Genomic DNA, 27,408 nt, shown 5'->3' with positions numbered 1-27,408 from the left:
TCGGTGCGCGTGACATACCGAGAAGCAACACTGAATAGAAATGAGTCTGTTAACGCAATAAATGTCTTTCCACTGCGGTGATGTTATAACAATTTTCCGAGTAAATCTGCGTTTCACCGAACTTTCGATTTTGTAGTTCACTTGCAATAAAAATCCCCTGAGCATCCTGCCAGTGAACCATTTTCAAATGCCTCAAAACTCTGGCGTTTGTTTTAACTTGCCCGTAAGACCAGGTGGGTGGAGGTTGTTCCATCGTTTCAAACAGTGCACCTAAGTGCCTCTGACTGATTTCCCTCTGATACCTTTTTCTTCTTTTAAATGAATACGGATTACACGTTTCAAAGAAAACCTAATGATGAATGATATCAGTTTAAGTTGTTTTTTCTTTGCTGTCAGGTCCACTTGTAGAGGAGGAAGCCATCTCTGACGACACTGGTAACACATTTTACTAAGTGGGCAGGAACTGTTGCAAAGGTGAGCAAGATGAAGTAAACAGACAGTGACTGCACCTTGCTTTACAGTGGCGTTATTAAAAAGTTGGTAGGAAGCAGCAGGCTTCATACTCAAAGGAACTTGCCTATTACAGTTACATTACCTGTTCAAGTCGATGTGCGATAATCTGGCACCTTAAATGATCTCATATTGCTGAATTATCTACAGTAACAGTGCCGCACACATGCACTTCAGATAAAAGGAGATGATATAGTTCAACTTCCGGGAAAATGGGAGTTTGCTGTGTGGTATAGGCGCCACAACCTGTGGGTAATTAAAATAAATAAATAAAATAAAAGTTGGATGTTTTGTTATGTTAGTGCCTTTTTACTTCTCCACGGTGACGTTGTCGGTTAGCGCAACCATTTTGGTATTTATTCTAATTAGTGTGCTTCGCTGACCAATGACAGCACTCCTCAGATAATCCTCAGCCAATCCGTACACGACGCTGTGACTCACCAAATAAGGAGAGACAGCACCAAATAAGGAAACATTGTATCTCTTTATAAGGAGGGAAGTAGTTCCTCGGCTGAGGTATTACTCCGCTGTCGCTTTCGCTGTCTTAAATTTTGAGGTTTATGTTCGTTTGTGACACACGGAAAGAGAAATACTGTAACATTATCTGAGAGAAACTTCGACTTGTGTGCGAGCAAATCGACACTCGAGCTATTTTCGGTTCACATGGCGGACTAGGTGACGTGGCGCAGCAATATGGAGGTCGCTCTTCGCGCTTTCCTTTTTGAGAAAGTGCTCAGAGTTTTGGAAATAGAGGAGGAGGGTGAAGCAAACTGAGCCGGGGTTGAAGGGTCTTGGGGGCAGCATCACTTTCGAAAGTTTGTCTCGGTAATTTCCTGGAGTCTCTGAACCATCATTTGGTCGGGTTTGTTTACATATCGTGGCCCGGACGTGTATGCGTTTTATCAGTCATTTACGAGGCAACCGAATCCAGCTGTCTTGGCTGGTGTTTAAAAAACTCGCTCCAGTAAATATATAATGTTACCGAGCCAGGTTGGATCGGCACCACCTGGAAACGGCTCGGGTTCAGGCAGGGGTACCACAGGACACGGCTCGGGGTTGGTCGGCAGCGGGATTCGTCCCGTTCTTGTCAGATCAGGGCAAGCTCTACCCGGGGTCAGCGAGAGTACCGGTGCTGCAGGGCGACAGGGGGACAGAGATACCATTGGGATGCTGGGAGCTAATGGTCCAGGGGGTCCGAGAGGTGCGAGGCCGGGGAACGGGACCGGTGTAAACCCTCTTCAGACTTCCGTTCAAAGCAGCATGGTGGGCTTAAGTCCAGGAGTAATGTTGCCTCACGGAACCCGCTTCGATCCGGACCGGGAGAGTGCGCCTCTGTGCAGCGGCTCAGATAACGACTCGGACTCCGGAGATGATGACGAACCCGTGGGTTCACTTGGGGACAGTAGGAGAGGGGTGAAGCGGGAGAGAGGGGAGATGGAGGCTGCGGTGTCGGGGCAGGAGGTAGGAGTATCTCCCGGAGGTTACAGCATGGTGCCCGGAGGGGTCGCCGGGGCAAAGCCGGGCAAGAAGACACGTGGACGCGTAAAGATAAAGATGGAATTTATTGACAACAAGCTGAGACGGTACACCACTTTCAGTAAGAGGAAGACGGGCATAATGAAGAAGGTGAGTCAGGTGATGCGTCTGGATCTCATCCAGCTGCGCCAGCGTTTGATTTGAGAGTCTCTTTTAGCTGTTGATTGGCCTGGAAGTACAGCAGTGTCACACTGTAGGGTGCTTTGCAGTCATTCATGGAAGTGCACTTGTTAATAACCTTTTAAAAAAATCACAACACCCTGGGACAGTGTGCATCTGTTATTACAATAACCACAAGAAAGACTTTGGGTTGGGGTTTTTCTTTTTTTTCATGTGAGCCTACATGCTGCTGACCTGATGTCAGTCTTGTGTCAGTGTATTTCTTATGAAAGACAAAGCCATTGTGGTCCAGAAGTGACTCAGTGGATGTGAGGAAGTCAGAACATTCATGACAGCCACTGGGCTTTAAATAGAATAGAGCAAATGACAGGTCTATTTATGACACCCCCAATCCCAACTATCACACACAGAAACGTATAAACTGATTCATGCATGCATACCCGCACACACCTTCACAGACATCCTTGCAACTATTAGATGTAGTTCTCATCACAAGTCACAGCCTGTTCACTCCGTCACTGCTTACAGGCGGCAGCCATGTGGCAGTAAGCAGCAGTCGGCCTGTATGTGCCAACAGCTAACTAAACCCCAGGGAAACAGACCAAAGAACGGTCAAAGAACACTGAGACAGAAGCGAGAAGCCTGGGTTGTGTGGTGGTGGTGGGGTGCTGTCTGTCTGTGCATGCATTATGGTGCTGTACATTACACAGACGTCTAAGTCTCACTGATGACTTGTCCTGGTTTCCAGTTTTGTCAGTTGACTCTTGCTCATAAGCAGGCGACATTAAAGATGACAAACCTTGCTTCTCAGTCATAACTGCTCTCATTACTGTCTCCTTAAAGCAACATTTCTGAGGAAATTCACAGCTCACCCACATGATTTGATGCCACAATAAAACACCACCGTTTGGTATAGAGTCACGGAGAGTGGATTACTTGAGCTGGGGTCAGCTGTTGACCACAAGCCCAGCAGTTATTGTGATGTGGACTCGACCACTTTTCATCATGACTTTAAATAAACACTTGTAAGAGGTGCTTTATTGGAGTCCAGGAGTTTTTTTTCCCCCCTCTTTCCTTTAACTTGTCCCTGTGTTTCTTCGGCTGCACCATGCGCTCTGCTGTGTTTCTCTCTTTTTATGTATCCCAGACTGTTGTCGTGGAAACTGAGGTGTCTTTATGTAGGCTCTTGGCAACATGAACACTATTTGACACAGTGTGGGGATGGTTTTCTTTTCTTTTTCTTTTTCTTTTTTTTTTTTTTTGAAAAGGTTGCCCACACTATGCCAGCCATCACAGAAAATGACAGGTGGGTGGAGTGGGAAGATTCATAGATTGGTCTAGGATGAGCCCACTTTCATTTTGAAGGATGCAGTTAGTGTAGCACAGGCCTGTTTGTTCTCTTCTTATGTGTGCCTCAGCTTGCAGCCTTGTAAACACACACTGTTAAATAATTACGTCAGTTTGAGGTTCAGGGTTACTCAATTAGTACTAATATGTGGCATATATGATATGACTTTCTATAGTGGGGAAAGCAGCACAAGTGGTATGAAGAACATTATGTGTGACTCAGCTCAGGTGCAGTGCTGTGGAATGGCCTCGGCTAAATTGAGTGCGTCCATATATTCATTATGCTATTACTTACACCTAAAGTTTTTCCTGCTTTGATGAGTTTAATGAAAGAATGATTTGTCATTTAATTGAAATATTACATTTTTTTTTTAAATGCTTTTGTGCCTATGAGTAATGACTTCATGAATTTCTTCACAAATAAAATTGTAACCATTAGAGAAATCATAACTTGTCAGCGTCACACACATTATTTGCTCCAAACCATCGTCTTCTAGACAGAATTCCTGCAAGACTGCTCAAGGAAGGATAAACCTATATTTATTTATCAGCTATGTACCACAGGCCGTCAGGTAGTTAAACCATTACTTAGAAAGCCACCACTTGACTCGGCGTCCTTAGCAAATTGCAAGCCAATCTCCAAACTTCCTTTTATCTGCAGAGAAGTGGTTTATTTAAAAAGTTTCAGTCAGGTTTCAGAGCTCATCACAGTACAGAAACCACTTTAGTGAAGGTTACAAATGATCTTCTCATGGCCTCTGACAGTGGACTCATCTCTGTGCTTGTCCTGCAGGACCTCAGTACAGAGTTTGATGCTGTTGATCATAACATTTTATTACAGCGATTAGAGCACGCTGTAGGTATTAAAGGTACTGCGCTGCAGTGGTTTGAATAATTTCTATCTAATAGACTCCAGTTTGTTCATGTAAATGGAGAGTCCTCTTCACATAGTAAGTTTAATTATGGAGTTCCACAGGGGTCCGTGCTAGGACCAATTCTGTTTACGTTATACACGCTTCCCTTAGGCACTATCATTAGAAGGTGTAGCATACATTTTCACTGCTATGCAGATGACACCCAGCTTTATCTACCCATGAAGCCAGATAACACACACCAATTAGTTAAACTGCAGAAATCTTTTAAAGACTCTAATTTTTTATGCTTCTAAATTCAGATAAAACTGAGGTTATTGTACTCTGCCCCAATAAAATCTTAGTAACACAGTTTCTACCCAGATGCTTTCTCTGGATGGCATTACCGCCCCTCAAAAGCCTTCAGTTGATCCAAAATGCTGCAGTGAGAGTACTGATGGGAACTAGAAAGAGAGCATATTTCTCCTATATTGGTTTCTCTTCATTGGGTCCCTGTTAAATCCAGAATTGAATTCAAATCTTTCTCCTCACATACTTTTTTTTTTTTTTTTTTTTTTTTTTCTCCTCACATACAAGCTCTTGAATAATCAGGCCCCATCTTATCTCGGTGACCTTATAGTACCGTATCACCCCATTGGAGCACTTTCCTCTCAGACTGCAGGTTTACTTGTGGTTCTTAGATTTTTAATAGTAGACTGGGAGGCAGAGCCTTCAGCTTTCAGCCCCCTCTTCTGTGTAACCAGCTTCCAGTTTGGATTCAGGAGACAGACACTGTCTCTAGTTTTAAGATTAGGCTTTAAACTTTGATACCTTTTTGATAAAGCATATAGTTAGGGTTGGATCAGGTGACCCTGAATCCTCCCTTAGTAGTTACACTGTGATAGTTCTAGGCTGCTGGGGGGTTTCCAGCACCTTTTTCACTCACTATGTCTTTAAATACCTCTCTGCATTTAATTATTTGTTATTAATCTCCAGCTCTCTTCTACAGCATGTGTTTTTCCCGTCTTCATTCACTCACCCACAGCTGGTTGTGGCAGATGGCCGCCCCTCCCTCAGCCTGGTTTTACTGGAGGTTTCTTCCTGTTAAAAGGGAGTTTTTCCTTCCCACTGTCGCCAAAGCGCTTGCTCATAGGGGATTCATATGATTTTTGGGACTTTTTGTTTTCTGTTATTAATGGGTCTCTACCTTAAAATACTGTTGTTGCAATTTGGTGCTATATAAATAAAATTGAGTAAAGAATACATTTTTCTGCTTCTTTTTCTTATAACTTTGGTGATTTTATGAGACTTTTAAGGCACAGTGTTAGGTTTCAGGAACTTTCTATTAGTATTTTATTTATTTCTTGACATAGAAGGTGAAGGACTGCAAACTACTGTGTATCTGGCAGTTATTCATTTTTCCTCAGGAATACATTGACATACGATTGCATTTAGTCTCAGCTGAATGGCTGATATTCATCTGCTGTGTTAAATATTTTAGTGTTTTGGGGGTTTTTTAATGGTAGCGTGAAATACAAAAAAGGAGAGGCATTGGCTTTGGCCAAATTGGAACTTCAGTATGGGTCAGTCCTAGATTTTTCAGCTACATGATGAATAATTTAGTCTACTAAAGTTTAGAGGATTAAAGGATGGCTGCCAATTTCACAGAGCCCTGCTTCTTATCTTCAAGTAGCATATTTGGTCTGAAAATAAAATAAAACATTTAGTAACACAATCATCAAATCCTTCTGAGAATATCTCTGAAAAGTTAGAACAAATATTATTTTCAGCACTTGAGATAGCTGCTGTACATAAACTGACTGCCCACTGTATTAGGTACACTTATTCAATTACTCTTAAAACCCAGATGTCTAATCGGCCAATCACATGGCAGCAGTTCAATACATTTAAGTACATTAGCCATGATCAAGACGACCTGCTGTTCAAATGGAGCTCAGGAATATACAAGAAAGGAGATTTAACTGATTGAAGCCTGGTTGTTGACAGGTTGGTCTGAGTATTTTAGAAACTGTTGATCTGCTGGGATTTCTTCACAACCATCGAAAATTTATAGCGAATGCTCCAAAGAAGAGAGATGGGGAGCAGTTCACGGGGTGAAAATGCCTTGTTTATGTCACAGGTCAGAAGAGAATGACCAGACTGCTTCGAGCTGATAGGAAGGTAACAGTAACTCAAACAACCACGGGTTACAACCAAGATATGGAGGAAAGCATCTCTGAATGCATCACATGTCAGACCTTGAAGTAGATAGGCCGCAGATGCAGAAGACCCCACTGGTGCCACCTTATCTGCTAAGAACATGAAACCGAGCCTAAAATCAGACAAATTTCGCTTGATCTGATGAGTCTTGAGTTCTTCTGCAACATGCAAATAGTATGATCGGAATATGGTGCAAACAACATAGTGTGGGCGATCAAGTACCAACTGTTAAACAGCATAGCCTACTTGACCATGTCCATCTCCTTATAACTGCTGTGTAACCATCTTCTCTAGGCTGCTTCCAGCAGGATGATGCATCATGTCACAAAGCTCAGATCATCTTACTGATTTCTTGAACACGATAAGTTCACTGTACTCAAACGGTCTCCACAGTCACCAGATCTCAGTCCAGTAGAGCACTTTGGGATGTGGGGGAATGGGAGATTAACATCATGGGACAGTTCCACAAAGATGGTTCTGAAGGCAGAAGGGTTCAACCAAGTATTTGCAAGTTGTACCTGACTAGTGTATGTAAGTTAAGCCAGCGTCCCCAACCCCCGGGCCGGTCCGTGAGTCTTTTGGTACCGGGCCGCGGGAGTTGAGGCTTGGGTGTGAAATATATGGTTTTCAGGGGTTTTGTCGGTTTATATCTTAATTTTTCTCTTTAGCGTTTTTATCGTTAACTCGGTTTCCCTGGGTCTTTTCCCTTGTGTTATGAATAAATCTTCTGTTTTTTGGTACCGGTACTGGTTTTATTTTGTTGTATTTGTCCGCGACACCTTAAAGGCCGGTCCGTGAAAATATTGTCGGACATAAACCGGTCCGTGGCGCAAAAAAGGTTGGGGGCCGCTGAGTTAAGCGATTGATCCTTACTGTGGCCATCTTTGTAAAATTGCTGAATGCGCCTTTGCATGAGAAGGGAAGACCAACCAAGACTTTCAAGGGATTTAAACCCACAGCTGACTTCTCTTAAGACTAAGTTTGGGACTTGCATTAATTAAGAAGACAAACCCTGAAAACCCTTTTTTGGGTGGGAGTGGGTTAAAACTACATTTACTTTCAGTTGTTTGTGGATGGGTCTTTTCTTTTCTTTTTTTTCTCAGTTATTTGATAAATAGACCTGGCTGGCATATTTTGTGGCATAAGAACCAATTACAGTCAGAGGAACACCACCGCCACCAGCAGCACCACCACACACACGCCCTGCAGTCATAAATATTTATGTGAAAATCAGCAGAGCAAGGAAACTTATTAAAGCACTATGTAGCTTGTGTTGCCACATAGCACTCTCAACTTGATAAATTATTCCTTTTCTGTCATGGATGTTGGCCAAACATCGAGCTCTGTTGTTAGGGACCCCTCCTCTGCAGGCAGCACTAAGTCGGAGTCGAATCGTTCAGGTTAAATAAGTGCAGCGTGCCGGCGAGCCGCTGCAGTTGCAGCTAGTCATCATTAGCCTTTATGTTCTCTGTCGTCATGTTACTGCACACTAAAGCCGATTATGTGGTCAGATAGTGAAGACAGGACAGATACGGTCCATAATGAGCACACTATGGTGGAGTAGACTCGGACAGCGACATGGGTTTTATAACTGCTCAATAAAACGCTTTAATTTGAATGTGATTCATGTCCTCCCCCTCCCCCTTTTTGCTGCGTCTGACAGTGTGTTCCGCTCCACCTTGCAACGGCACATCTGTCAGCTCGGCTCTGGGTACGCTGTGCTTGCCAAGGCGATGGTAACGGCACTGTGCCTTCGCAGCACCAGGAGCATCCTCCAGATAACTGATGACTCATGTAGATAAAGGCTTTCTCAGGAGTTCACACCGAGTGCAGCATCAGGGTGCACTCGGTCGTGTGTGTGCGTTGGATGGAGCTGAATCTCGGTGTGCTTCTCCCTTCGCTCTGGGGAGCTTTAATGCGAGTGTCTGCAAGCTGTGCGATGAATGACGAGCCGGCGGAGTGCGACGGAGACCTCGTGTTTTGCAGGCAGCCACCTCTGAGTGTTTAAAATATTCCTCCTGTCAAGACTCAGTTACTACTATTCCCCCTGTCTATCAAGCTTGCACTTTCCTGCAATCAGTCTCTCGACTATATCACACTCTCTATTCTGGGAAGCCTTATCTTGTGTTATTTTAGTTTCATTTGTGCTATACGTCAGAGTCCACCAAAGAAGTATTTATAGATTCTAGTGTTCTCTTGGCTGTTTTCCCACAGATTCATTCCCTCCTCCATTTTTAGGGTTAATTTGCACATGATGTGAAGGTAATCCAAGCCCTAATTTGGCGAACTAGCTCTTTTTTTTTTTTTTTTTTTTTTTTTGATGTTTGGATTTCTAGCTCGACTCTTGGCCCGTTCTCTCGGTCGGTTAATCACATCTTCTTCTCACTTTCTCAGGCCTATGAACTCTCCACCCTGACGGGAACCCAGGTTCTGCTACTTGTGGCCAGCGAAACGGGTCACGTGTACACTTTTGCTACTCGCAAACTCCAGCCCATGATCACCAGTGAAACGGGCAAAGCCTTGATCCAGACATGCCTCAACTCGCCAGACTCTCCGCCGCGCTCCGACCCGTCCACAGATCAGCGCATGAGCGCCACCGGGTTTGAGGAGACTGACCTCACCTACCAGGTGTCGGAGTCGGAGAGCATGGGCGACACAAAGGTGAGTATCATAAAGTGAAAGCGGTTGCAGGCCGGTCCTCCAGCTGGCCAAGACAAAAAATACAAACATTTAATAAATAATAAGACTCGCTGCCTCGTTTCAAAAGAGCAAAGGTCAACTATTAATAATTTGCGCTCACTCCTGTATCTGTCTCCACAGCTCATCTCTCCTGCGTTCAGGTACTAAAGTCATTGTGACTCACTGTCTGTTCTCTAATAGAGACATGGATTTCAGTGCAAATTAAAGAAAAACCCCAAAACCCCTCATAAAGCACAGTAGAGTCGCTAATGGATATAATGGGAAATCTCTCCAGAAAAGGCCAGCGTACAAGGAGAACAAATAAATCAAACCCACAAGCAGCTGTGGAAAATAATCTTTGTCCTATTGTAAACACACTTTTGAACTTTTGCCCGTTAACATGTGAGGCTTCTGGTTTGGGCTCGCGGTTTGGTTCTGGGCACCAAATCGTTTTTTTCAGTGAAACCAAGAAGTCTTCAGTAGTCCTTCAAAGCATTCGTGCAGAAGGGAAAGCCGGATAAGACGTGCAGAATTTATCCCCGCTCCACCAAAAAGAGAGCCGTCTTCACTTTTACCTTTTTGACCCCTCATCCAGGAAAACCTCGTAACACTCGTGAAGATAAATCACTGCAGGCCTGGGCTGTGTTTGGACGAGAAACACGCCGTCTGCTATATGGAGGCTTTTGCTGTTTACGTTTGATTTTTGGGACAGAGACGTCTGATATTCACTTTGAGTTGTTTAACAGAATGTGTGAGTCTTAAAATATTTGGATGTTGCGCATTTTCACAATTTGCGTCATTATAGAAATGATCAATAATAATACAACAGGTAACCTTTCACTTAATTTCTCCCAATTATTATTTTAAGTTTGAATGAAAAAGTTTGGTTTCTGTGTCGTTGAACTTTAAAACATCTAAGGGTTTGAAGCGTTAGCGTTGAATTGATCGGTGGCTGTTGTCAGCTTTGTGCAATCACGTGCTGGATTCCCTCGACTGTTTACCCAGCTTAAGTATTCCCCTTTGAAGACGCACACTTCCATACTGTTTGCCCGCATGCTGTTTTCACAAGGCGCTAACTAACACATGCCATACATCGTCAGGGATGGGAGATCAACCTTTGCATGTTAAGCCACTCTCATGCCCGCTCTGCTCATTGATAAAAATTAGTTCTGCCTCTGTTGCCATATATGGTATGGTTTCCCTGCCTGCACTCTTGGCTGAGGCCCCTCACATTCCTTATAAGCTGCAGCTGTCTTTGGAGTCCTGTGATTCACCCCCCCAACACACACACACACACACACACATACACACACACACCCTCCTCCACCACCAGCACCACCACCTCCTCTCATTTTAGTGATATGGAGGGCAGGGAGTGGGGGGGTAGGGGGTGGGTTCTGGAAGTAGATATGAGCGGGTGTATTGGAAACATTTTTCGTCCCATTTCATGTGACAGCTATTTGGGTGACTGGCTGTGATACTGTGACCTCTGAGCGTCCACTCCCACCCACCACCCCCAACTGCAGTTTTGAGTGTGGGAGGCTAGCGTGAGACCTCGTGAACCCCTGTGTACAGTGGGACGCAGCAGAAATCGTCAGCGGGCGAGATTTCGTCAGGCGGTTAGGACAGGACAAGCAGGTGGATCGGATCCCTCGAATGCGAGGGATCGTTTTATGTGTGTGCTTGCAGCGTGAACTTCTGCCGAGTCTGGACGCTGTTCATCAGGAATAGTATGTCATGAATACACTCCACTGTAGTCTAAACAATCCGGGTTTTGCAAAGACTGGTGGGGGAGCGGATAACCTTTTGAAGAAGCAAAAAGGAAAAGCTTAGATGATTGAAGTAGATGTAATTTGGTGCCTTTAGCATCGCTCATAAAATCAAATGACAAAATAAACTGATAGGGCTTAACAGAAACAGTGTAATAGCTAGTTCACTGATTGTCTTTCAATACCACTCTCGAGGCAAGCACACAGCGGCTTAGTTTAGATTAGCGAAAAGCCTGGAAAACAAAGGAAATGGCTAGCGTAGCTCTGTCTGTACTGGAGAAAAGGAAGATTTTATGCCTGAAATTATTCCTTGGATCAGAAAAGCTCAAGTCTCCCTAGTTTTGGAGCAAGTATCGTCTTTTAGAGTACAAGCCTTTATTTCTGATTTATTTGTATGTGTGAACTCTTTCATGGCATGCATTTTTGATTTCTCTTTGCTGATTGGGACCTGATGAATGTAAAAACAAAGAATTACCAGATTTTTTTATTGATTTCTTTTTTACCTGATTTTTGTTTGAGAAAAATGAAATCCACATATGAGGACATTCGCTTTAAATTTTGAAAAACAGTGGCAGTATAACGTCCGTGTAAGTGGATATCAGGCCCTTGTAGAACAAAGCTTTGTATTTTGGGTTAGACAACCCAAAATGTGATGTCCACATATGTGGACGCCAGGTCCTAGGAAGTTAAAGGAGAAATGATTTGGTCTGCAGTACATTTGAGTGGCATGGTAGTGGAGCATTTAACACTGTTGGGTCACAAGCAGGTAAGCAGGTTCTCAGTTTGAACCCCAGCTTTGGAGTCTGCATGTTCTTCCTGTATCTGTGTTCACTTCATCCCAGAGTCCAAAGACATGCATACTGGGTGTAATTGGTGGCTCTAAATTGGCCGTGGATGTGAGGCAGATAAAGTAGTGGGAGATACACAGAATAAAGATTAAGCGTGACTTGTAGTTTAAAACACTTTGAGTGGTCAGCTGGAAAAGTTCAATTCAATTGTCTTTATTTATATAACACCAAATCGCAACAGCAGACATCTCAATGCGCTTTACATTGTAAGGTAAAGGCCTTACAACGACACAGAGAAAACACCAACGATCAAAGATGCTGCACTTTGGGAGGGTGAGAAGGAAGAACTAGCTTTTAACAGGAAGAAACCTCCAGCAGAACCAGGCTCAGGGAGGTCCATCCATCAATTGCTATATAGATGTAAGCATGTTGCACATTTCACAAAGTAAAACCAGTTCTGGTAACGTTGCGATGCTGGGTAAAATATAAAGACTGTGGTAGTGGGATCTTATCCATTTGATTTCCTATGCAAGAAAGCAAATGAGTCTATTCACCAAGCTGTGCACTGATAGATTGTTATTAAGCTATAACCTGAAAAAGCCACACGTCACTGTTAAACATAAAACATCACGAGTAAATTGGCATGATGGGGGAGGGGAGTTCTTCATTTCAAATAGTTGTTTATGAAATGATGGACAGCTCCTTTCTGCCTCGCAGCGCAGTGTCTTCTTTCCATCTGACTGGACCGATCCGTCACTAGCTGGGCTGTCATGTGTCTTTGCCTCTGATTTCTTCTTTGTGGTAAAACGCAGCAGCTGCTGTGGAAATGTTCTCACATTTTTCCCCTAGATATTGGTCGAAATTAGTCGGCACAGACTTCTTTCCTGAAGCGTTGCTTTGGCTCTACGTTCAGCAGTCTTCCAGTGCAGGATCAGTTCATTCCCCCTAAGAGTGCTTTTATTCGAGCCGAAAGGAGTCCTGAGACGATAAGACATTAAGATTAGTGTGTGACTCACTGTGGAAAATCCTCGCTTTTTTGTTGTTATTGCTCTGTCAGCACACATAAAAGCAGCAGTAACTTCAAGACGGTCCTCTCAGGACTTTTGAAAGGAATTGTGGGAGAGTGATGTGTGACGTAGAGTCTGAGTGAGGCATGTTAAGAGGAAAAGGTGGAATACATGAGAAATGAAACCACATTAGAGGGCAGATTTGTTGCTTTTTGCGCATTTCTTGCATTTTTTTTGGAGATAGTTTATGAGTAATACTACGTCCCTACAGTGCAGATGTTTGTTTCTTATGCTTTTTGGGTTATTTTTGGAAGGGGATAGCAAATCCCACAACTTATGCTTACTTAGATGATCTATCTTGGCATCGAATTCTCAGTATCAGAGTCGGCTCTGGTTTTCCCCCTCCTCCCACCCGCACTGTTTCCTTCTCCTTTTCTCCCGTACTTCATCCCTCACTCCCCCCTCCCTCCTCTTTGGTTCTGGTTGCTGGTGTCACTGCTGTTGTGCTCCTCGTGAAGTTTATTTGTTGCTGCGCTCATTATCACAGTTCACTTTGCCACGCAACACTGACCAGAAAACGTCCAGAGTGAGCTCACTTGTCCTGACTGAGCGGCGGCATGTTTGTTTTCCCCGGCAGCCCCGAGTTCTGGAGAAGAACAGATCTGACAGCTTATATCGCACATCTGTAAACATGTATGAAGCACGTCGATCGCGCTGGAGGTGGTGGAAAGCAACGTTGCGACAAAAGCCATGTCATCCACCCCCCGCCTCGCAATCCCGTCCTCCACCTCCCCCTTAAGTTTGCAGCAAGCAACTGGACAGGTCAGCCGCCATTGGCTGCACCTCCTCCACTTGGGCTGCCTTGCCTTTTTTAGCAGTCCCAAATGGAGCTGCAAATTCCATGTTGCTGGCAGGGTGACAGACTGGGAGATGGGAGCCAGCAAATGGGAGATTAGACGAGGGCCAGCCACCATTAAACTGCACAATGGGCTCTCCAACCAACACTGGACTAGCCTGCCAGTTGTCACCTTCAATTTGGAATGATTAATCCCACATGAATAGAGAATCATTTGTGTCCTTCCCTTTTTAATTACTCTCTCATTTCCTCCGCCTTTAAAACGGCTCCTTGTTTGGTGCCTGCGAATGTTGGGAAGCTTTTATTTTAATTTTTTTCCTCATGTACACAAACCTTGAGGATGCAGAAAATTTAAGAGAAATGAAAGAGCTATAAGAACATATTCTCGATGTGCGAATGTTGTTGTTTTTTTTTCTCGTATTTTGTGTGATCTGTTTTTTTTTTTAAAATCTCATATGTTCACCGTGCATAGAGGAGAGCCAGGATGTGTAATACTTGAGATCCCCCCATCGCTGGGGAAAAAGATGTTCCTGTCTTGTAAAATAGATTGCATAGCAAACTAAGGGCTGCGCAGTCTGACTCCCAAAGATTCATTTCTTACTGGATACGACTCAGCCCTCCACTGCACAACTATAAATTTTGCCTTCATGTGCTGCGTTGGGGTACCTCATTATACTAAGCTGGATGTTTTACAAGGTCGTGCTTTGGTTAGGTTTAGTTTAGTTTTTAGTGTTCTGAGCCATAGTGAGGCTGATTTGAAAACCACAAATAAAAGGGTCGACTGTAGTCAACTTTTATTTAGATCAGCAGTTTACATCCAGGTTGGTGTGGCTGCTGCTACTGATGGATGTTAGTGGTTTGAGGCTGCGGCTGGCCACCTCCTAAATACACCAAGGTTCGTCCCCGACTCCTCCAGTCTGCATGTCAAAGAGTCCTTGTGGGGTGTGTTGGGAAAGATAGTTTAGCATAGAGCAAAGTGTATGGATGTGCTTGTTAATGAATGAGCAGTTTGAGACCTCTATTAGTGCCCTTTGTATTAAAATTTACCCATAGTTATGCTGAGACTTAAAACATAAAGCCTTAAACACTTACCATTTGAAGTAATATTCATTGTAAATGTAAACATTAATTAGCTATCAGTCACCGTTTTGGGCAAGTCACAGTTGTAGAAGCACTTTTTTTTTTTTTCCTTGTGGTATTTCTTCCAAAACTAACAGATCATACCTTGATGTAACTTTCTCTCCCTATGAAAGTCACAGTCGGGATTGACCACCAGTGAGAATTTGGTTGGATAAGAACAAATAGTTGAAGGTACAGTCTTGGTACCTTTTTATTTTCACCGTTACCCTTTGAACTCATGCAGATGTTGCAGTCATGACTGTGAGTGTTTTCTCAACTCGCATACAGTGATTGTAATGATTTAAGATTTCGGTAATTGTGTATATGTGGTAGGATGTAAGTGGGCAGGAAAAAGTACCTGCTGAGATTTCCATCCACTCAGTAATCTGAACCAAGGCGGCCGCTTAATATCGTCTGCAGTCAACACAATATAAAAGTATAACAATAACTTACTGACTAGTTAATTCGGAGCCAATATTAAGTGTTATCTGCTAAACAGACTGTTGGTGTGTTATGGTAAAAAGGGGTGGAGTTCATGCTTATTAATATGCTGTATCATTTTGTAACCGTGTACTGAGATAGGAGATGAACGAGGCTTAAGCAGGAAATGACAGAGCTGAAGCGTTGGCTACATCACAAGAATGATCCTCTGCTCTCGCTTCTGTTCTGAAAGAATGCATTACACCACCTCGGCCTATGTTTACTATGCACCGCCGTGACTGAAATGAAAGCCAGCACCGTTTATAGACGGGCCAGTTGAACAGGAGACACACGGAGATGGTCAAACAAACCAGTAGGTCAGAGCAAACTTGGCTATGTAGGTCACAGAGATAGTGGGGGTACGGCTGGACTGTTTGACTAGCACAAAGGCTAATTGCTCTATTTGACCCTCTGAATGCCAAACCCCTGCTCCCTATTGGATCTCAGGAGGGACAGGAAGCAGAAGACACACGTTTAAAAAAAAACGGAGCAGTTCTTCAGAGCGGCATATCTGTCTGCTTCAGAGTCGTGTTTTGCGACCTGAACGGTGAGAGCTGCTTGGTGTCAGATGGCAGCCGTCTTTACACGTGGCCTCCTGCTGCCTCTGCGGGCCGGAAAGGGTTAATTCTCCCTCAGAGGTGCTCAGGTTTCCCGCCAGCTGTCTGTGCCCTCAGCTGTTTGTACTCTGCCCCTGTCCTGTCCCCTGTCTCAAACCTCACACACAGGTCTGACTCTGCTCAGTCTACCCCCCCCCCCCCCCCCCCCCCACACACACACACACACTTTCTACTGCTACTGTAGCTAAAACCCTACAGTTACACTTCAAGCTCTGTTGGCTTTCATGAAATACTTTATATCTCCATTTTTACTTGTGGTCTCATTGCTTTTTTCCCTCTGTGCCATCAGTGATACCTGTGGCCCGTGCACCAGTGCAGACCCGGTTACCCCCCTTTGTCTAGTTTAGTTTAGTTTCATTGTTAAGCCTCCTGGGAGAAGGACGGTGCAGTGACAGCTGTGCCTCACTCTGTCAGCAATCACTCGCTGATGAATGACAGTTATAGTATAGCAAATGGGCGACGGGCTGTTGTTGTGTGAATTTATTTCGTTTTCCTTTTTGGTTGAAAGGGCAGAACAGCGCTGCGAGGCCCTCCCCCCTCCAACTTTCCAGCTGCTGTTTAACTAAAGAGGTAAAGGACCTTGAACTGTCACAGCCCCTCAGCAGAGCCTGGAGTTGAGTGGACCAGCTAACTAAGAGCAGTGCAAAGTTTTGCACTTGTAGATTCTTGTAAGCGGAGCAGCTTTTCTCAGACTTGTCTGTCTGTAACCCCACAGTTAAAGAGAGTGAAGTCTGGAAGACTCTGCGTTAACTGCGACACTTAGAGGAGTTTATAGGCTTTAAAAAAAAAAGCCTTTGTTTAATGATTAGTCGGAGCCATGCTAAAAGACTGTTGTAAATATTACTATTTGATTAGACTGCAGTGTGGCGTAAGACAGCAAGCTTGTCCTTACAGTAGCTCCATTTATGTGTTTGCATGGCTAGTGTGTGGTTGGAAGGGCTTATCAGTAGCATGCTGGTTTCTCCACCTCTCACCCACGTTATCAGTTACATATAAAAGCCAATAGGACTGAGAGAAGAAGGCTTCGCCTACTTCTATATGATTTTCCTCTTATCAATAGCAGGTGCACACTTACTTTTTTTTTTGGAATTTCAACCCTATAAGATGCAGTACGCTTGCTTCACTTGCTTCCTCATAGTAAGCCGGTGTGATGTTGCAGGCAGATGTGTTTTCCAGACATTATACATTTATTATTCACTCACTCTGCATCTTTGAAGGATCCAGCCACGTAACCGACCACCTAAATATGCTCTAACGTGAGGTGGAATGTTTCTTTTTTTTTTTTTTCCAGCTTGTAACATCAAATATTTTAATCGTTTATCACCAGGAAGTTGGCTGGCCTCAAACTGCTGACAGTATAAATGACATTGGGGGGGTAGGGGGCAAGTTCCAGAGTTCATAGGCAGCTGACAAATAGTGCAGCAAGTTAATGGTAATTGTATTATATCCATGTAATATTTCATTGTGTATGCAGCTGAAAAAAGCAGACGGGGTGATATATGATGACTGCTTCTAACCAGACTAAAGGGAGCTGATATGTTGGCCACATCAGGGTTAGCTTTTGAAATTAAAAATCCTTTTTTATTTTTATTTTTAAATCCTCTGTGGAAATGTTAAGAGTCCGAGGATCCCTGTTGGATGTGGATGCAGCTCTCTTTGATTGAATCCAATCACCTGGACTCAAGCCCTCAAAGAACACTGAACCCACATGGACGTGCCAACTATTAAATGCCTTCTAATGTGTAGGCTTACTCCCATTGTGCTATTAGAGATCATTAGTATCATGTGAATAAGAGCTTGTGCGAGTGTGTAGAAACGGGCACGGTGGGTTTCGATGTACTTTATAGTCTCGGCCTAACGCCTACTCTGCTCTTATCATGCAGCCCACTCGCCAACACATCCTGCTCGGCGGTTCAATGGATGTTCGCATTAGCTCTTTGGTGCGATGCTACATCTCACATCCTTTCATCTCAAGTTTGCCTCATCTGCCTTATTTCTGTGCCTTTTTCAAAAAGGTATTATTTTATTTTTGCAAAGCCGCCGTGTTACGCGGTCAGTTAGTTGTCATAGAAACTCAACAAAATTATAAAGCGGCGGCAGATCGGGTAGGGCTGGATGTTAATTGCAGGAGAAACGGCTGCAGATGATAAATGGCTGATGCCGAGTAGTCAGGTGTTGCACAAAAGAGGATGCACAGTCATGTTCCTCGCTCTCACTGTTATGATTTTAATAGGTTTTTGTTTTTTTTCCTCTCTCGGGGGTTATGGAGTTGCATTTTAATGGGGTTTCAAATGTTTTTCCAATTAGTCTGAAGTTGCCATCCATAATAAAATCCCTGCGTTCGGAGCTGACTTGAGAATCCATCTCGCTGCTCTTTGCAAGGCTCGGTGTCGTCGTGCAGAGAAATGCTTCCCTGTGCTGCTCACTGTTTTACATATGGATGCAATTAGAAGAGTCCCAGGCTGTTTCTTTAGCTTGTTTATGCCATTTGCCCTGTGATTGTTAAAACCTGCTTTGGTTTATGTCAGCCATCCATTGGTCCCTGAAATGCTCCGAGAATTAAAGGCTTCTCCCTTCAACCGTCCTCGTGTTCAGCTGCCCGTGGAGGAAAAGCCCCATTAATTGTGTTGTTTTAGGTGTGCAGTTGTTGGCGTTTCTGGAGCTGGAAATGCTAGCCTCAAAAACGCCACCTTGAACAGTTACTCATTTAAGCTGAAGTTTTTAATTCGAGGCTTTATTAAGTCCTAAATTTCCAGTTCGGAACATGTTTTCAGAATTTTGACACGAGCCGGGGAACGCCGAACTAAACCCTTTGGTTTCTTCCCACAGGACGCCCTGAAGCCGACGTTCACAGTAGCGACCCTGCCAGGCTCGGCCAGCAGCGCCCAGTCCACAGTACCCACCACCTCCACCACCATGCAGGTGAGCAGCGGATCTTCGTTTCCCATCACCAACTACCTGGCCCCCGTCTCGGCCAACAGCAACATCAGTGCCAACGGGACCGTCCTCAAGACTGCCAGCGCCTCCACGGGGGTCATGCAGCTGCCCGGCGGCTTCACGTTCATGCCCGGTACGTTGGAGAGCAAACACCCACCCGGGCTTCTCGTCCTCATCATCCACAGCTCAGTTTTTATACTCCTAATGATTTGTTTGTTTTGACCTCATCCTTTGGAAGAGACACTCCTGCTGGCCTTCATGTTTTGTTAATGTCATCGTGCTGTCTAGCTTATTAGCTGATTAGAATGAAAATGGCACTGCGGCGTGACCTCAGCCGTCATCTCAGAGTGCTCGTGCCCCCCCTTCTCTCTCTCTCTGGGCTGTTTACATCACACAACAGCTCTTCATAGCCAACACTCGGGTTTTTACAAAGCCCCCAGTATTCAGGGGAGCCACGTCTGTTGGCGAGTGGCCCTGCCTTTGATTGTCACTTGGGGACAGGAATAATTAGGTGAGAGGGACACAATAGACCTGGCAGCGAGGGCTGATGAACAAGGGCCATAATTAGTCATGAATATTCAATGAAGGATCGGTGGCTTGCGCTGACATTATATATGAGGATGTGAGGCGGACTTTGTGGAGACAGAGTGGTCTCGACCGAGACGTGACCCTTCATTTAGGGCAGACGCTTTAAAACCCAAGGGAAGTCGGTGAGGACTTTAGGGCTGCAGGCTTCGATCTGAGGTCCCCTCCAGAGTGTCTAAATGATTTCTCCCTTAATTGTTCATTACGCTTCCCCTTTTCAGATACGGGTCTATAGGGGCACTTCCAAGAGGATCACAGTTGCCCGTCAAGGCATTAAAAATATAAAAAATTCAATAAAAGATATTTAAAATGATTCCTTCTGTATAGGATGCTTTGGAATATTTATTTGCTCTGTTCACAGTTCTGAGGATTGTTAGACAGTGGGGGCAGTCTTTGCCATGTTGTCTTCTGTCACAGTAGTGTCGCTACAGCTGTGAAGCCAAACATGCCCAGCGCTCGTCAGAGTTGTATTATCTTAGCACTGACAGTAATGTCACTCACTAGATTTTGCTGTCTGTGCTCCGCCACAGCGTCTGACGGCGCAGACACACGATGGCCTAATGGGGACTATTTGTTATCTTGACTGACGTGTGAAGGACAGCCAGGCAGTGCCTCTGTCCTCCCGCCTTTTTAAAAAAATGTGGGGTTTTTTTCTTCTTTCACCATCTTACTCTGCAACCTTTACGCTCTCTCTCTCTCTCTTTCTCTCTCCCTCTCTCTCGCTCTCTCCCCCCCACACCGCACCCTCTGTTGCTTTCTCTCTCGCTCGCTCACTCGCGCCCTCTCTCCTCCTCACCACCTGTCTGGCACATAGCAGCAGCGCCAGGTGGAACAACACACCCTCCCACACTAAAGCCTCCTCAGCTGACAGCTTGAAGGGGCCTGCCCCCACCCTACTCCAGCAACTGTCTGTGGAGCATATGACCAAACGTGAGGGTGTAGCTCCAGAGTCACGTTCTAGAAATGAAATGGCTGGCATTAGTTCACTTGGATGGAGGAAGATGAGAACAAGTTGTGCAGCAGGTGGATGATTTGGGATTTACAAAAGGACAGTTTCACCTAGTTAGTGTTTACGTCACATGACCTATCACACGCCTGCAGATTCAGGTTTTACAGCTTTTTGAACACACACCTTTGAGTGCTGAAAGTAAACGCCACACCACTAGGTGACCTCTGATTTGTCGTTTACTCACGTGGCTATCTATGAAATTTCAACTTCTGCGTTATTTTCAGTCGGTGACCTTTTATAAAAGCGTCACTTGCTAACCCAAAGCACACTGTGGAATTTTGACCTTGTAGGAATGTGTAGAAGTTGATAGTTTTGTGCACTTATGTGCACGCTGGTGGCACAATTCACACCATGCCATCGGTGTCAGGCTATCACGCCAACATAAGAGCATCAAGCATTGTCCAAGGAAATAACTACATTTAAAAAATCCAGTTTAAAAGACTCACAAAACACGCTTTGCAAATGAGACTCACTCACAGAAAATCATTCATTCTGTTTGTTTGGTTGCCGTCACGTTATCAGGCCGGTGTTCTAAACGTTAAAAAAACATATTGATTAAAGCCCTGGTAAATGTTAAAAAAAGAGAAAGTGTGTTTCCAGCCTAAAGTGCTGCCAAAATGTCGAGCAACTGAAGGTATTAAACGACTAACAGTGACAGTGAACTCCATGCGAAATGAACGTATTAGCTCTTTCTCAAACTGCATTATCCTTTCATATTTAGACTTAACCTTAGAGTGTGTGTGTGTGTGTGTGTGTGTGTGTGTGTGTGTGTGTGTGTGTGCGTGCGTGCATTTGTGTGCACACCCCTGCAGCAGGCACTCCTCTCCCTCCTGGTACCCCCACCATTCCTCTGAGTCAGTTGCAACAGCACTCCTTGGCCCTCCAGGGGCAGCATGGTCAGGCCCTGGCCGTCACCCCACAGCCACAGCAGGGACAGCAGGCTGTCTTCCGCTTCCCTGCTGCTGTCTCCCTCACAGGTGACATGCTCTGCATGCTGCCACGACTGTGCGTGTCCTGTGCTAATCATGTCTTCATAAACCTTCTGCTGCTAGCACTGCTAACGCTCCCTTTTCTGCTCTATAATCATGCACCTAATGCTGCTTGCATGACTTCTACCTCGTCTACCATTCGCTGTCCTCACTGCTGCACCCCTCATCCCTAACACACTACTGCAGCCCTTCTGGGCCTGGGCGAGGTGTTTGATGACTTACCGTAGTGGCTTTTTGCCCGCTGTGTCTCTCCAGGCCCAGGGGTACCCCAGCAGCTCCAAGCTATCCAGGTCCATCCCAACACCCAGCCCACCTCCAACAGTGACAGCAGCCCTGAGATCTCCCACACCTCTACAAACTCCACTGGTAGGCCAACCACACAGACACTCGTGTGTCTTTCAGGCAGATTTACGTGTTCCAAACAGGGTTTGTAGATTTTCTTAGTGAACCAAAGTTTAACAAAAACTGCACACTGGTCCCACAACATTAAAACTACAGTGTACATAATTATTCCCATCATGATGGCGAGTGGAAATGGGATCCCTTTGTGAGTTTTTGATTGTTAATTTTTAGTAAGAAAATCCTTTTAGGTCATAATATGTTGTGTTCTTACTGTGTGCACTGTTTGTTTTTGCTCTCCTCTTGTTTGGATGAGTTGATTCCCAGAGGACGGAGTAATATTGCCACTCTACATTGCATGAGTAGGAGTTAGCAGTTGAATTTGGATAGATATGAAGTGCCATCTGCTGGCCAGTGTGCATAAACACCACTTAACCCATTGAATGACGCTTCCCTCCCTTTCTGGCTCTTCTTGCAGCCACAGTAAGTCTCCCAGCAACCATTGTCACTTCATCAGTGCCAACGTCTGTGGCAGGTCACATGATGTACCCCAGCCCGCACACAGTGATGTATGCCTCCACGCCCACGCTGGCAGACGGCGGGTTGGCTGTGCTCAACGCCTTCTCCCAGGGGACCTCGGCAATGCAGGTGTCCCACGCACAAGCCCAAGACACAGGTGAGGCTCCGAGCACACACAGCTTCCTGAGTGGCTCATGTGGATTGCATTGTAATTAATTGTGATGTCCACGGGTCATTTTTGTCCTCTAAAGAAATCTTTTGCTATCAAAAATGTGTTTTTTATTCATCAAATGGGCTGAAAATAACAGAAGTTATTCATTACTATACTATGAATGATTGTAATAAGTTTCAAGTAATTTGATTTATTTATGTGGTTTTTATTGAATTTTATAACGTTGTTGGCCCTCGTGGACAAAAATGACCCCAAAGTACAAAGTGTTGCAAAGAGCCGTATTTTCACACCATACTGTTTTCAAACATCTTTGATCTTGGATCACTGATGTGTGGGGTCAAGCACTGGTCATAACAACCACAACAGGCAGCACAATGAGGAGGCAGGTGCTCTATATTCAATGAAATTTTATTTATACAGCGCCAAATCACAACAACAGCCGCATCAAAGTGTTTCGTATTGTAAGGTAGACTCTACAATAATACATACACAGAAAGTATCCTCAAAAGCCTCCATTGCACTGGAGATTTGCATACTTTGATGAGCATACTTTTTTTTACCATGTTGTGCAAAGCAATGACCAGTAGGACAAAGCACATATTGTCCTCTAGTATAATGAGGAGGGAGAATCAATGTTCAGGAAGATCCAGGGTTAGAAGATATAGAAAATATTGTCAATATTTAGAGCACATGCTACCCTTTCTCTGAAAAAGCACATCAGCCACCTGCAGAAGTGGAAGAAGGCTATGAAGTGAAGAAAAGTGATGAAGAATCTGAACTATGTTCAAGTAGGTTCTCAGGCATCCAGGACATGGTAGTCTGAGGAGCATGGAGAGAAAGTGACTGGGCTTCTTGAAGTTTCTTGAATTTTCAGAATGTGAAACTGAAATAGAAGATGTGTCAGAGGACTACACATCATCCATTTCAATTATGATGAAGACAAAGAATCAAGCAGGAAAGAGGAATCAGCTGAGACAGAGGAATATTTGCAGTAACGTGAGGAAACACTGATCTGGTCTTCTAACCTTCCCAGTGACAGACGATGCATGACTCTCTCATGTGCCTCAGAGAAAGATGATCTACCACAGTCCAAGCACATGTGCCAGGTCCCATACTCCTTCAGTGGCTTTTCTACTCGAGTACTGAAAGCATTATACACAGTGTATTCTGCTTGTATTCTGCTTTTTAACGTTCACATGCCAATGGATGCATCAGAGACCAAGTTGGGGTTCAGTAACTTGCCCAAGGACACCTTGGTAAGAACTCCAGACTAGAGCACACAGAGATTGAACCAACAACCATCCAATTAGCAGATGACCTGCTCTACAGCCAACTCGATGACGAACAAGGAGGGACAACAAGAGAGGAAGAAAAATGGACCGAATGCAGCTGTAGGCATATGTGGGTGTGTTGATTCTTACTGCCGTGCATCCAGTAGAGTCGCTACGGCCAGTTTATGACATCCTGAGTCTGGTAGAGAAGTTTTCATGCTGACACAAGATTAATCATAGAAGCACAAAAAGGACATAATTTCTTGATAAAGACACAATAGATGATCGTCGTTCATGACACAAACGTGCTCCCATTTGAGGTGTATGATGTGTGTTGGTGTTGACTTGACTTGAAACACAAGTGGGTGTTCCTCCTGCTGTGATGTAAGATCCTGGTACTGATGTGACTGTATGAGCACCAAGTCCCCTTCAGAGGACTCTGTCCCCTCCAACAGAACATCCAAGTAAACCAGGGAACTTTGAGACAAAAACATGGGCAGCATGTGATGCAGGTCCAGCTGTACATGGAACATGCTCGTGTGCGATGGCAAACCGTCTGTCCTGCAGTCAGGACACGAGTTGTCCCTAACATTGCAGGTTTCCAAAAGAAAACAATCACCTGTAACAGCTTGTTTACTGTATATGCCCCTTGGCCTGCAACTGCAGAAAGAATGCTGTCCATGATGGGACCAGTGCAGAGGAATAAACCTGAGCTTCCTCCTGCACTTGGGTCAAATATGGACACGCCTTTGTCCTCATGAAAGTTTGCCTTCACTCAGACTCATGCCCTCCTACCATGCCAAAATATAGAAAACTGTCAGGCAATGAGTTGGAATAAAGTTGAATAAAACCTTGAAACACAGAGATGGATGATATTTTATACTTGTTGCTTCAAAGCAAACGGGGTCATTTTTGAGCCCTGAGGACCACAGGTGTGATTATGTGCTGCCATTTAAAATTTATAGATGGTTCAAAAAAAGAATTCTCACTAAAGTTCAACATACAGCACTCTGTATGTTGAACTTTAGTGAGAATTTTAAAAAAAAAAATTTTTTTTTAAATATTTAATTTAATTAAATATTTAATTTTCTTGTTTTATTTTCGCTAAAAAACAGGGTGTATTTTTTGTAAAGAAGGTCTGGTGGCCCTAAAATGTAAAATGTTGGGTAAATTATGTGTTAATGTGTTGGTCTTAAGTAAAACTAAGGTGTAACACTGAATTGATTGACAATTTATACTTAATACTTTAAAAAAACAGTCAAATGAAGTGGGGACATTTTTGACCCCTGAGGACCACCAGTGTGATTATTTGCTGCCATTAAAAATTTATAAATGCTTGAAAAAAAACTTTCTCACTAAAGTTCAACATACAGCACTCTCTAGTTATTCAGATAGTCAAAATTATCTAAACAATTAAATATTTTATTTTCTCAATTTGTTTTGACCCCTGATGAACTGCATTGTATGCAAATCGGGAGGACATCACAAGGGTTAAAAAAGTGTAATCAATAAATTCTAATCAATGTATCTTTTCCTTTTTTTTTTTTTTCTTTCTTTCTTCACATAGGTGGTGTCCCTCAGGTGTTCCTCACAGCACCTCCAGGCACGGTGCAGATCCCTGTCTCAGCAGTGCAGCTACACCCAGTACGGCAAGATCTGCATTTTACAAGTGAAACTCTCAAATTCCCTACGCAACCAGCATGCCATGTGACCGCACTAATGCATCCTAACAGAGCACTGGCACTCAGGAGGCCACAGGCTCGATAGAGCCTGTGGCTCTTGTTTTTTTGAATGAAAGCTGGCATAGTGTCTTACTTGTTTTCTACACATGCTATAGACTCAAAACCACCTTGTCAGTGCATGGAAACCAGAACTTGAATATTTAGGAGTTTATTGATGTCATTTTATATCAAATTAATCTGTATTTTATACTATATGCAGATGGGAAAATCCCCTCACTGAACTGGAATAGGAGAAATAGTCCTTTAATTGGATCTAACGTCTTCTAATAGATAAGACCGCAGCCTACACACATAACAGAGAAAACATCAGCATCTGTTGCAGCATCACTCTGTGATAAATGGCATGCACTTTAGCAGGATCTCCATCTGTGTGATGTGATGACGTGCGATGGCTGTCTGATGTAGTGTCTCCTGACATCGCTCTGTTGCCTTCCAGATGGTGATTGGCCAGCAGTCGAGCGGCAGCAGCAGTAACCTGACGGAGCTCCAGGTGGTGAACAGCACAGAACTCAAAGAGTGACTGACAGACGGCTGGAGCTGTTTAACACGGCAGACCCAGGGACACACACACACACACTGACTGACATCTCTATTTATTGATGCCTTCCTTTGTGGGTTCACATCATACTTCTGAATGTGACTTTATAATACATACACACACACACACACACACACACACACACACACACACACACACACACACACACACAAAATCAAGGGCCTATGTGTGGCAGGCCCTTACACAGTATGTTTTGGAATATATATATATATATATGATGCATAGGAGATATAGCGCTAAATCCATCATCGGAACCTATTTTCTATGCCGTTTGATGGTGTTATTTTTGCGCGTGTGTGTGTGGTTTTTTTCTTTATTTTGACATTATGTAATTACATGTGTGTGTGTACACACACACACACACACACACACACACACACACACACACACACACACACACACAGCAAAGTGCCACAGCTTCACACCAGCCAAAGAGACATTTGTTTGTCTGAATGTTCCAGTGTGAGCAGTTTGTGCACAAGCATGTGTCAGTGTGTGCGCACATATCTGAGGTTTGTAAATGGGCGGGGAGATGCTTATCGACTTAAAAAATAAAATCGATTTGGAAATGTACATATTTTTTTTTTTTTTTAATTGATGATTTGTATTTTTATCCTGGTTAATTTTGTGCAGCGGCATGTAGTTGTTTTGTTTTTTGTTTTGTTTTTTTAACGTAGTGGTTTTTGTATGTACATGAAATTGATTTGGATAAAGAAAAAGAATTATTTACATGTCAGTGTAAATTAATTTAATGTACCATCATTTGCTGGTATATACTGTCACGCTGTTGGGAGTTTTCACTACAAGATGGAGAAAGAAACCTGGATGTTTTTTGGACGTTTTTTTTTTCCTTTTGTGATATTTGCAGGACTGTCCTTCAGACTCCGGGTAGCTGGGTCACAAAGTACATCATCATTTTCATTTACTCTCCACATCCTTTTTTTGAGCGAGGGTGGGGCTGGGAAATTTTCCATTTGGTATTACATCAGTTTCACATGTGAGGTTTCCAAATGAAGCCGAACCTGGCACTTCCAGTGCAGAAGTTATTTAAACTATGACAATCCAGTGGAAACAAGTTTCCTTTGTCACAAATCTGTATTTTTTTTATTATTTTTACATTTTGTGTTCACGCCTAGAGACATAAAGGAATATTTAAGTGACATTAGATGGAGATTGTTCACTTATTTTTGTAATGCCACCATATTTGAAAGACTGACTCGTTAAAGCAGAGTGCCGATTAGCATCTGTTAACTGTAATGATGCTAATAAAGCCGCATCAAGGCACCGGGCACCAAAGTCTGGTTTTAACAAGAGCAGGTAATCGCACTGTACAGACGTTGCATTGCTCTTCAGCACACAATCACAGCACTGTTGCTCAAGTGATGAC

General features: G+C 43.9%; 1 protein-coding gene across 3 annotated transcripts; it reads left to right on the top strand.

The window, feature by feature from the left end:
• The first annotated feature begins 1,022 nt into the window (after positions 1-1,022).
• Positions 1,023-26,361, top strand: srfb (serum response factor b). Of its 3 annotated transcripts, none has more exons than XM_026190467.1 (8): positions 1,023-2,136; positions 8,979-9,245; positions 18,729-18,969; positions 21,243-21,407; positions 21,675-21,785; positions 22,237-22,434; positions 25,288-25,389; positions 25,899-26,000. In XM_026190467.1, exons 1-8 carry the CDS (start codon positions 1,486-1,488, stop codon positions 25,934-25,936), a joined length of 1,773 nt encoding a protein of 590 aa, XP_026046252.1. In that variant the 5' UTR covers positions 1,023-1,485; the 3' UTR covers positions 25,937-26,000. The 3 variants fall into 3 exon arrangements, with proteins under 3 accessions (XP_026046252.1, XP_026046251.1, XP_026046253.1); XM_026190466.1 differs by having other exon boundaries at positions 1,024-2,136; positions 25,288-25,364; positions 25,899-26,361; XM_026190468.1 differs by lacking the exon at positions 21,243-21,407 and having other exon boundaries at positions 1,025-2,136; positions 25,288-25,364; positions 25,899-26,361.
• The last annotated feature ends 1,047 nt before the right edge of the window (positions 26,362-27,408 follow it).

This window comes from Astatotilapia calliptera, chromosome 13 (genome assembly GCF_900246225.1).
Source record: "Astatotilapia calliptera chromosome 13, fAstCal1.2, whole genome shotgun sequence".
Lineage (NCBI taxonomy): Eukaryota > Metazoa > Chordata > Actinopteri > Cichliformes > Cichlidae > Astatotilapia > Astatotilapia calliptera.
Note: the sequence above shows the minus strand (reverse complement) of the source record. Positions and strands in the feature narration are given on the sequence as shown.

Bases quoted from the DNA above. Each gene is read 5' to 3' on its own strand.
- srfb (XM_026190466.1), top strand. From the start codon at position 1,486: ATGTTACCGAGCCAGGTTGGATCGGCACCACCTGGAAACGGCTCGGGT. The intron at 9,246-18,728 runs GTGAGTATCATA...TTCTTCCCACAG, and splicing joins AGAGCATGGGCGACACAAAG to GACGCCCTGAAGCCGACGTT. The intron at 22,435-25,287 runs GTGAGGCTCCGA...TTCTTCACATAG, and splicing joins CGCACAAGCCCAAGACACAG to GTGGTGTCCCTCAGGTGTTC.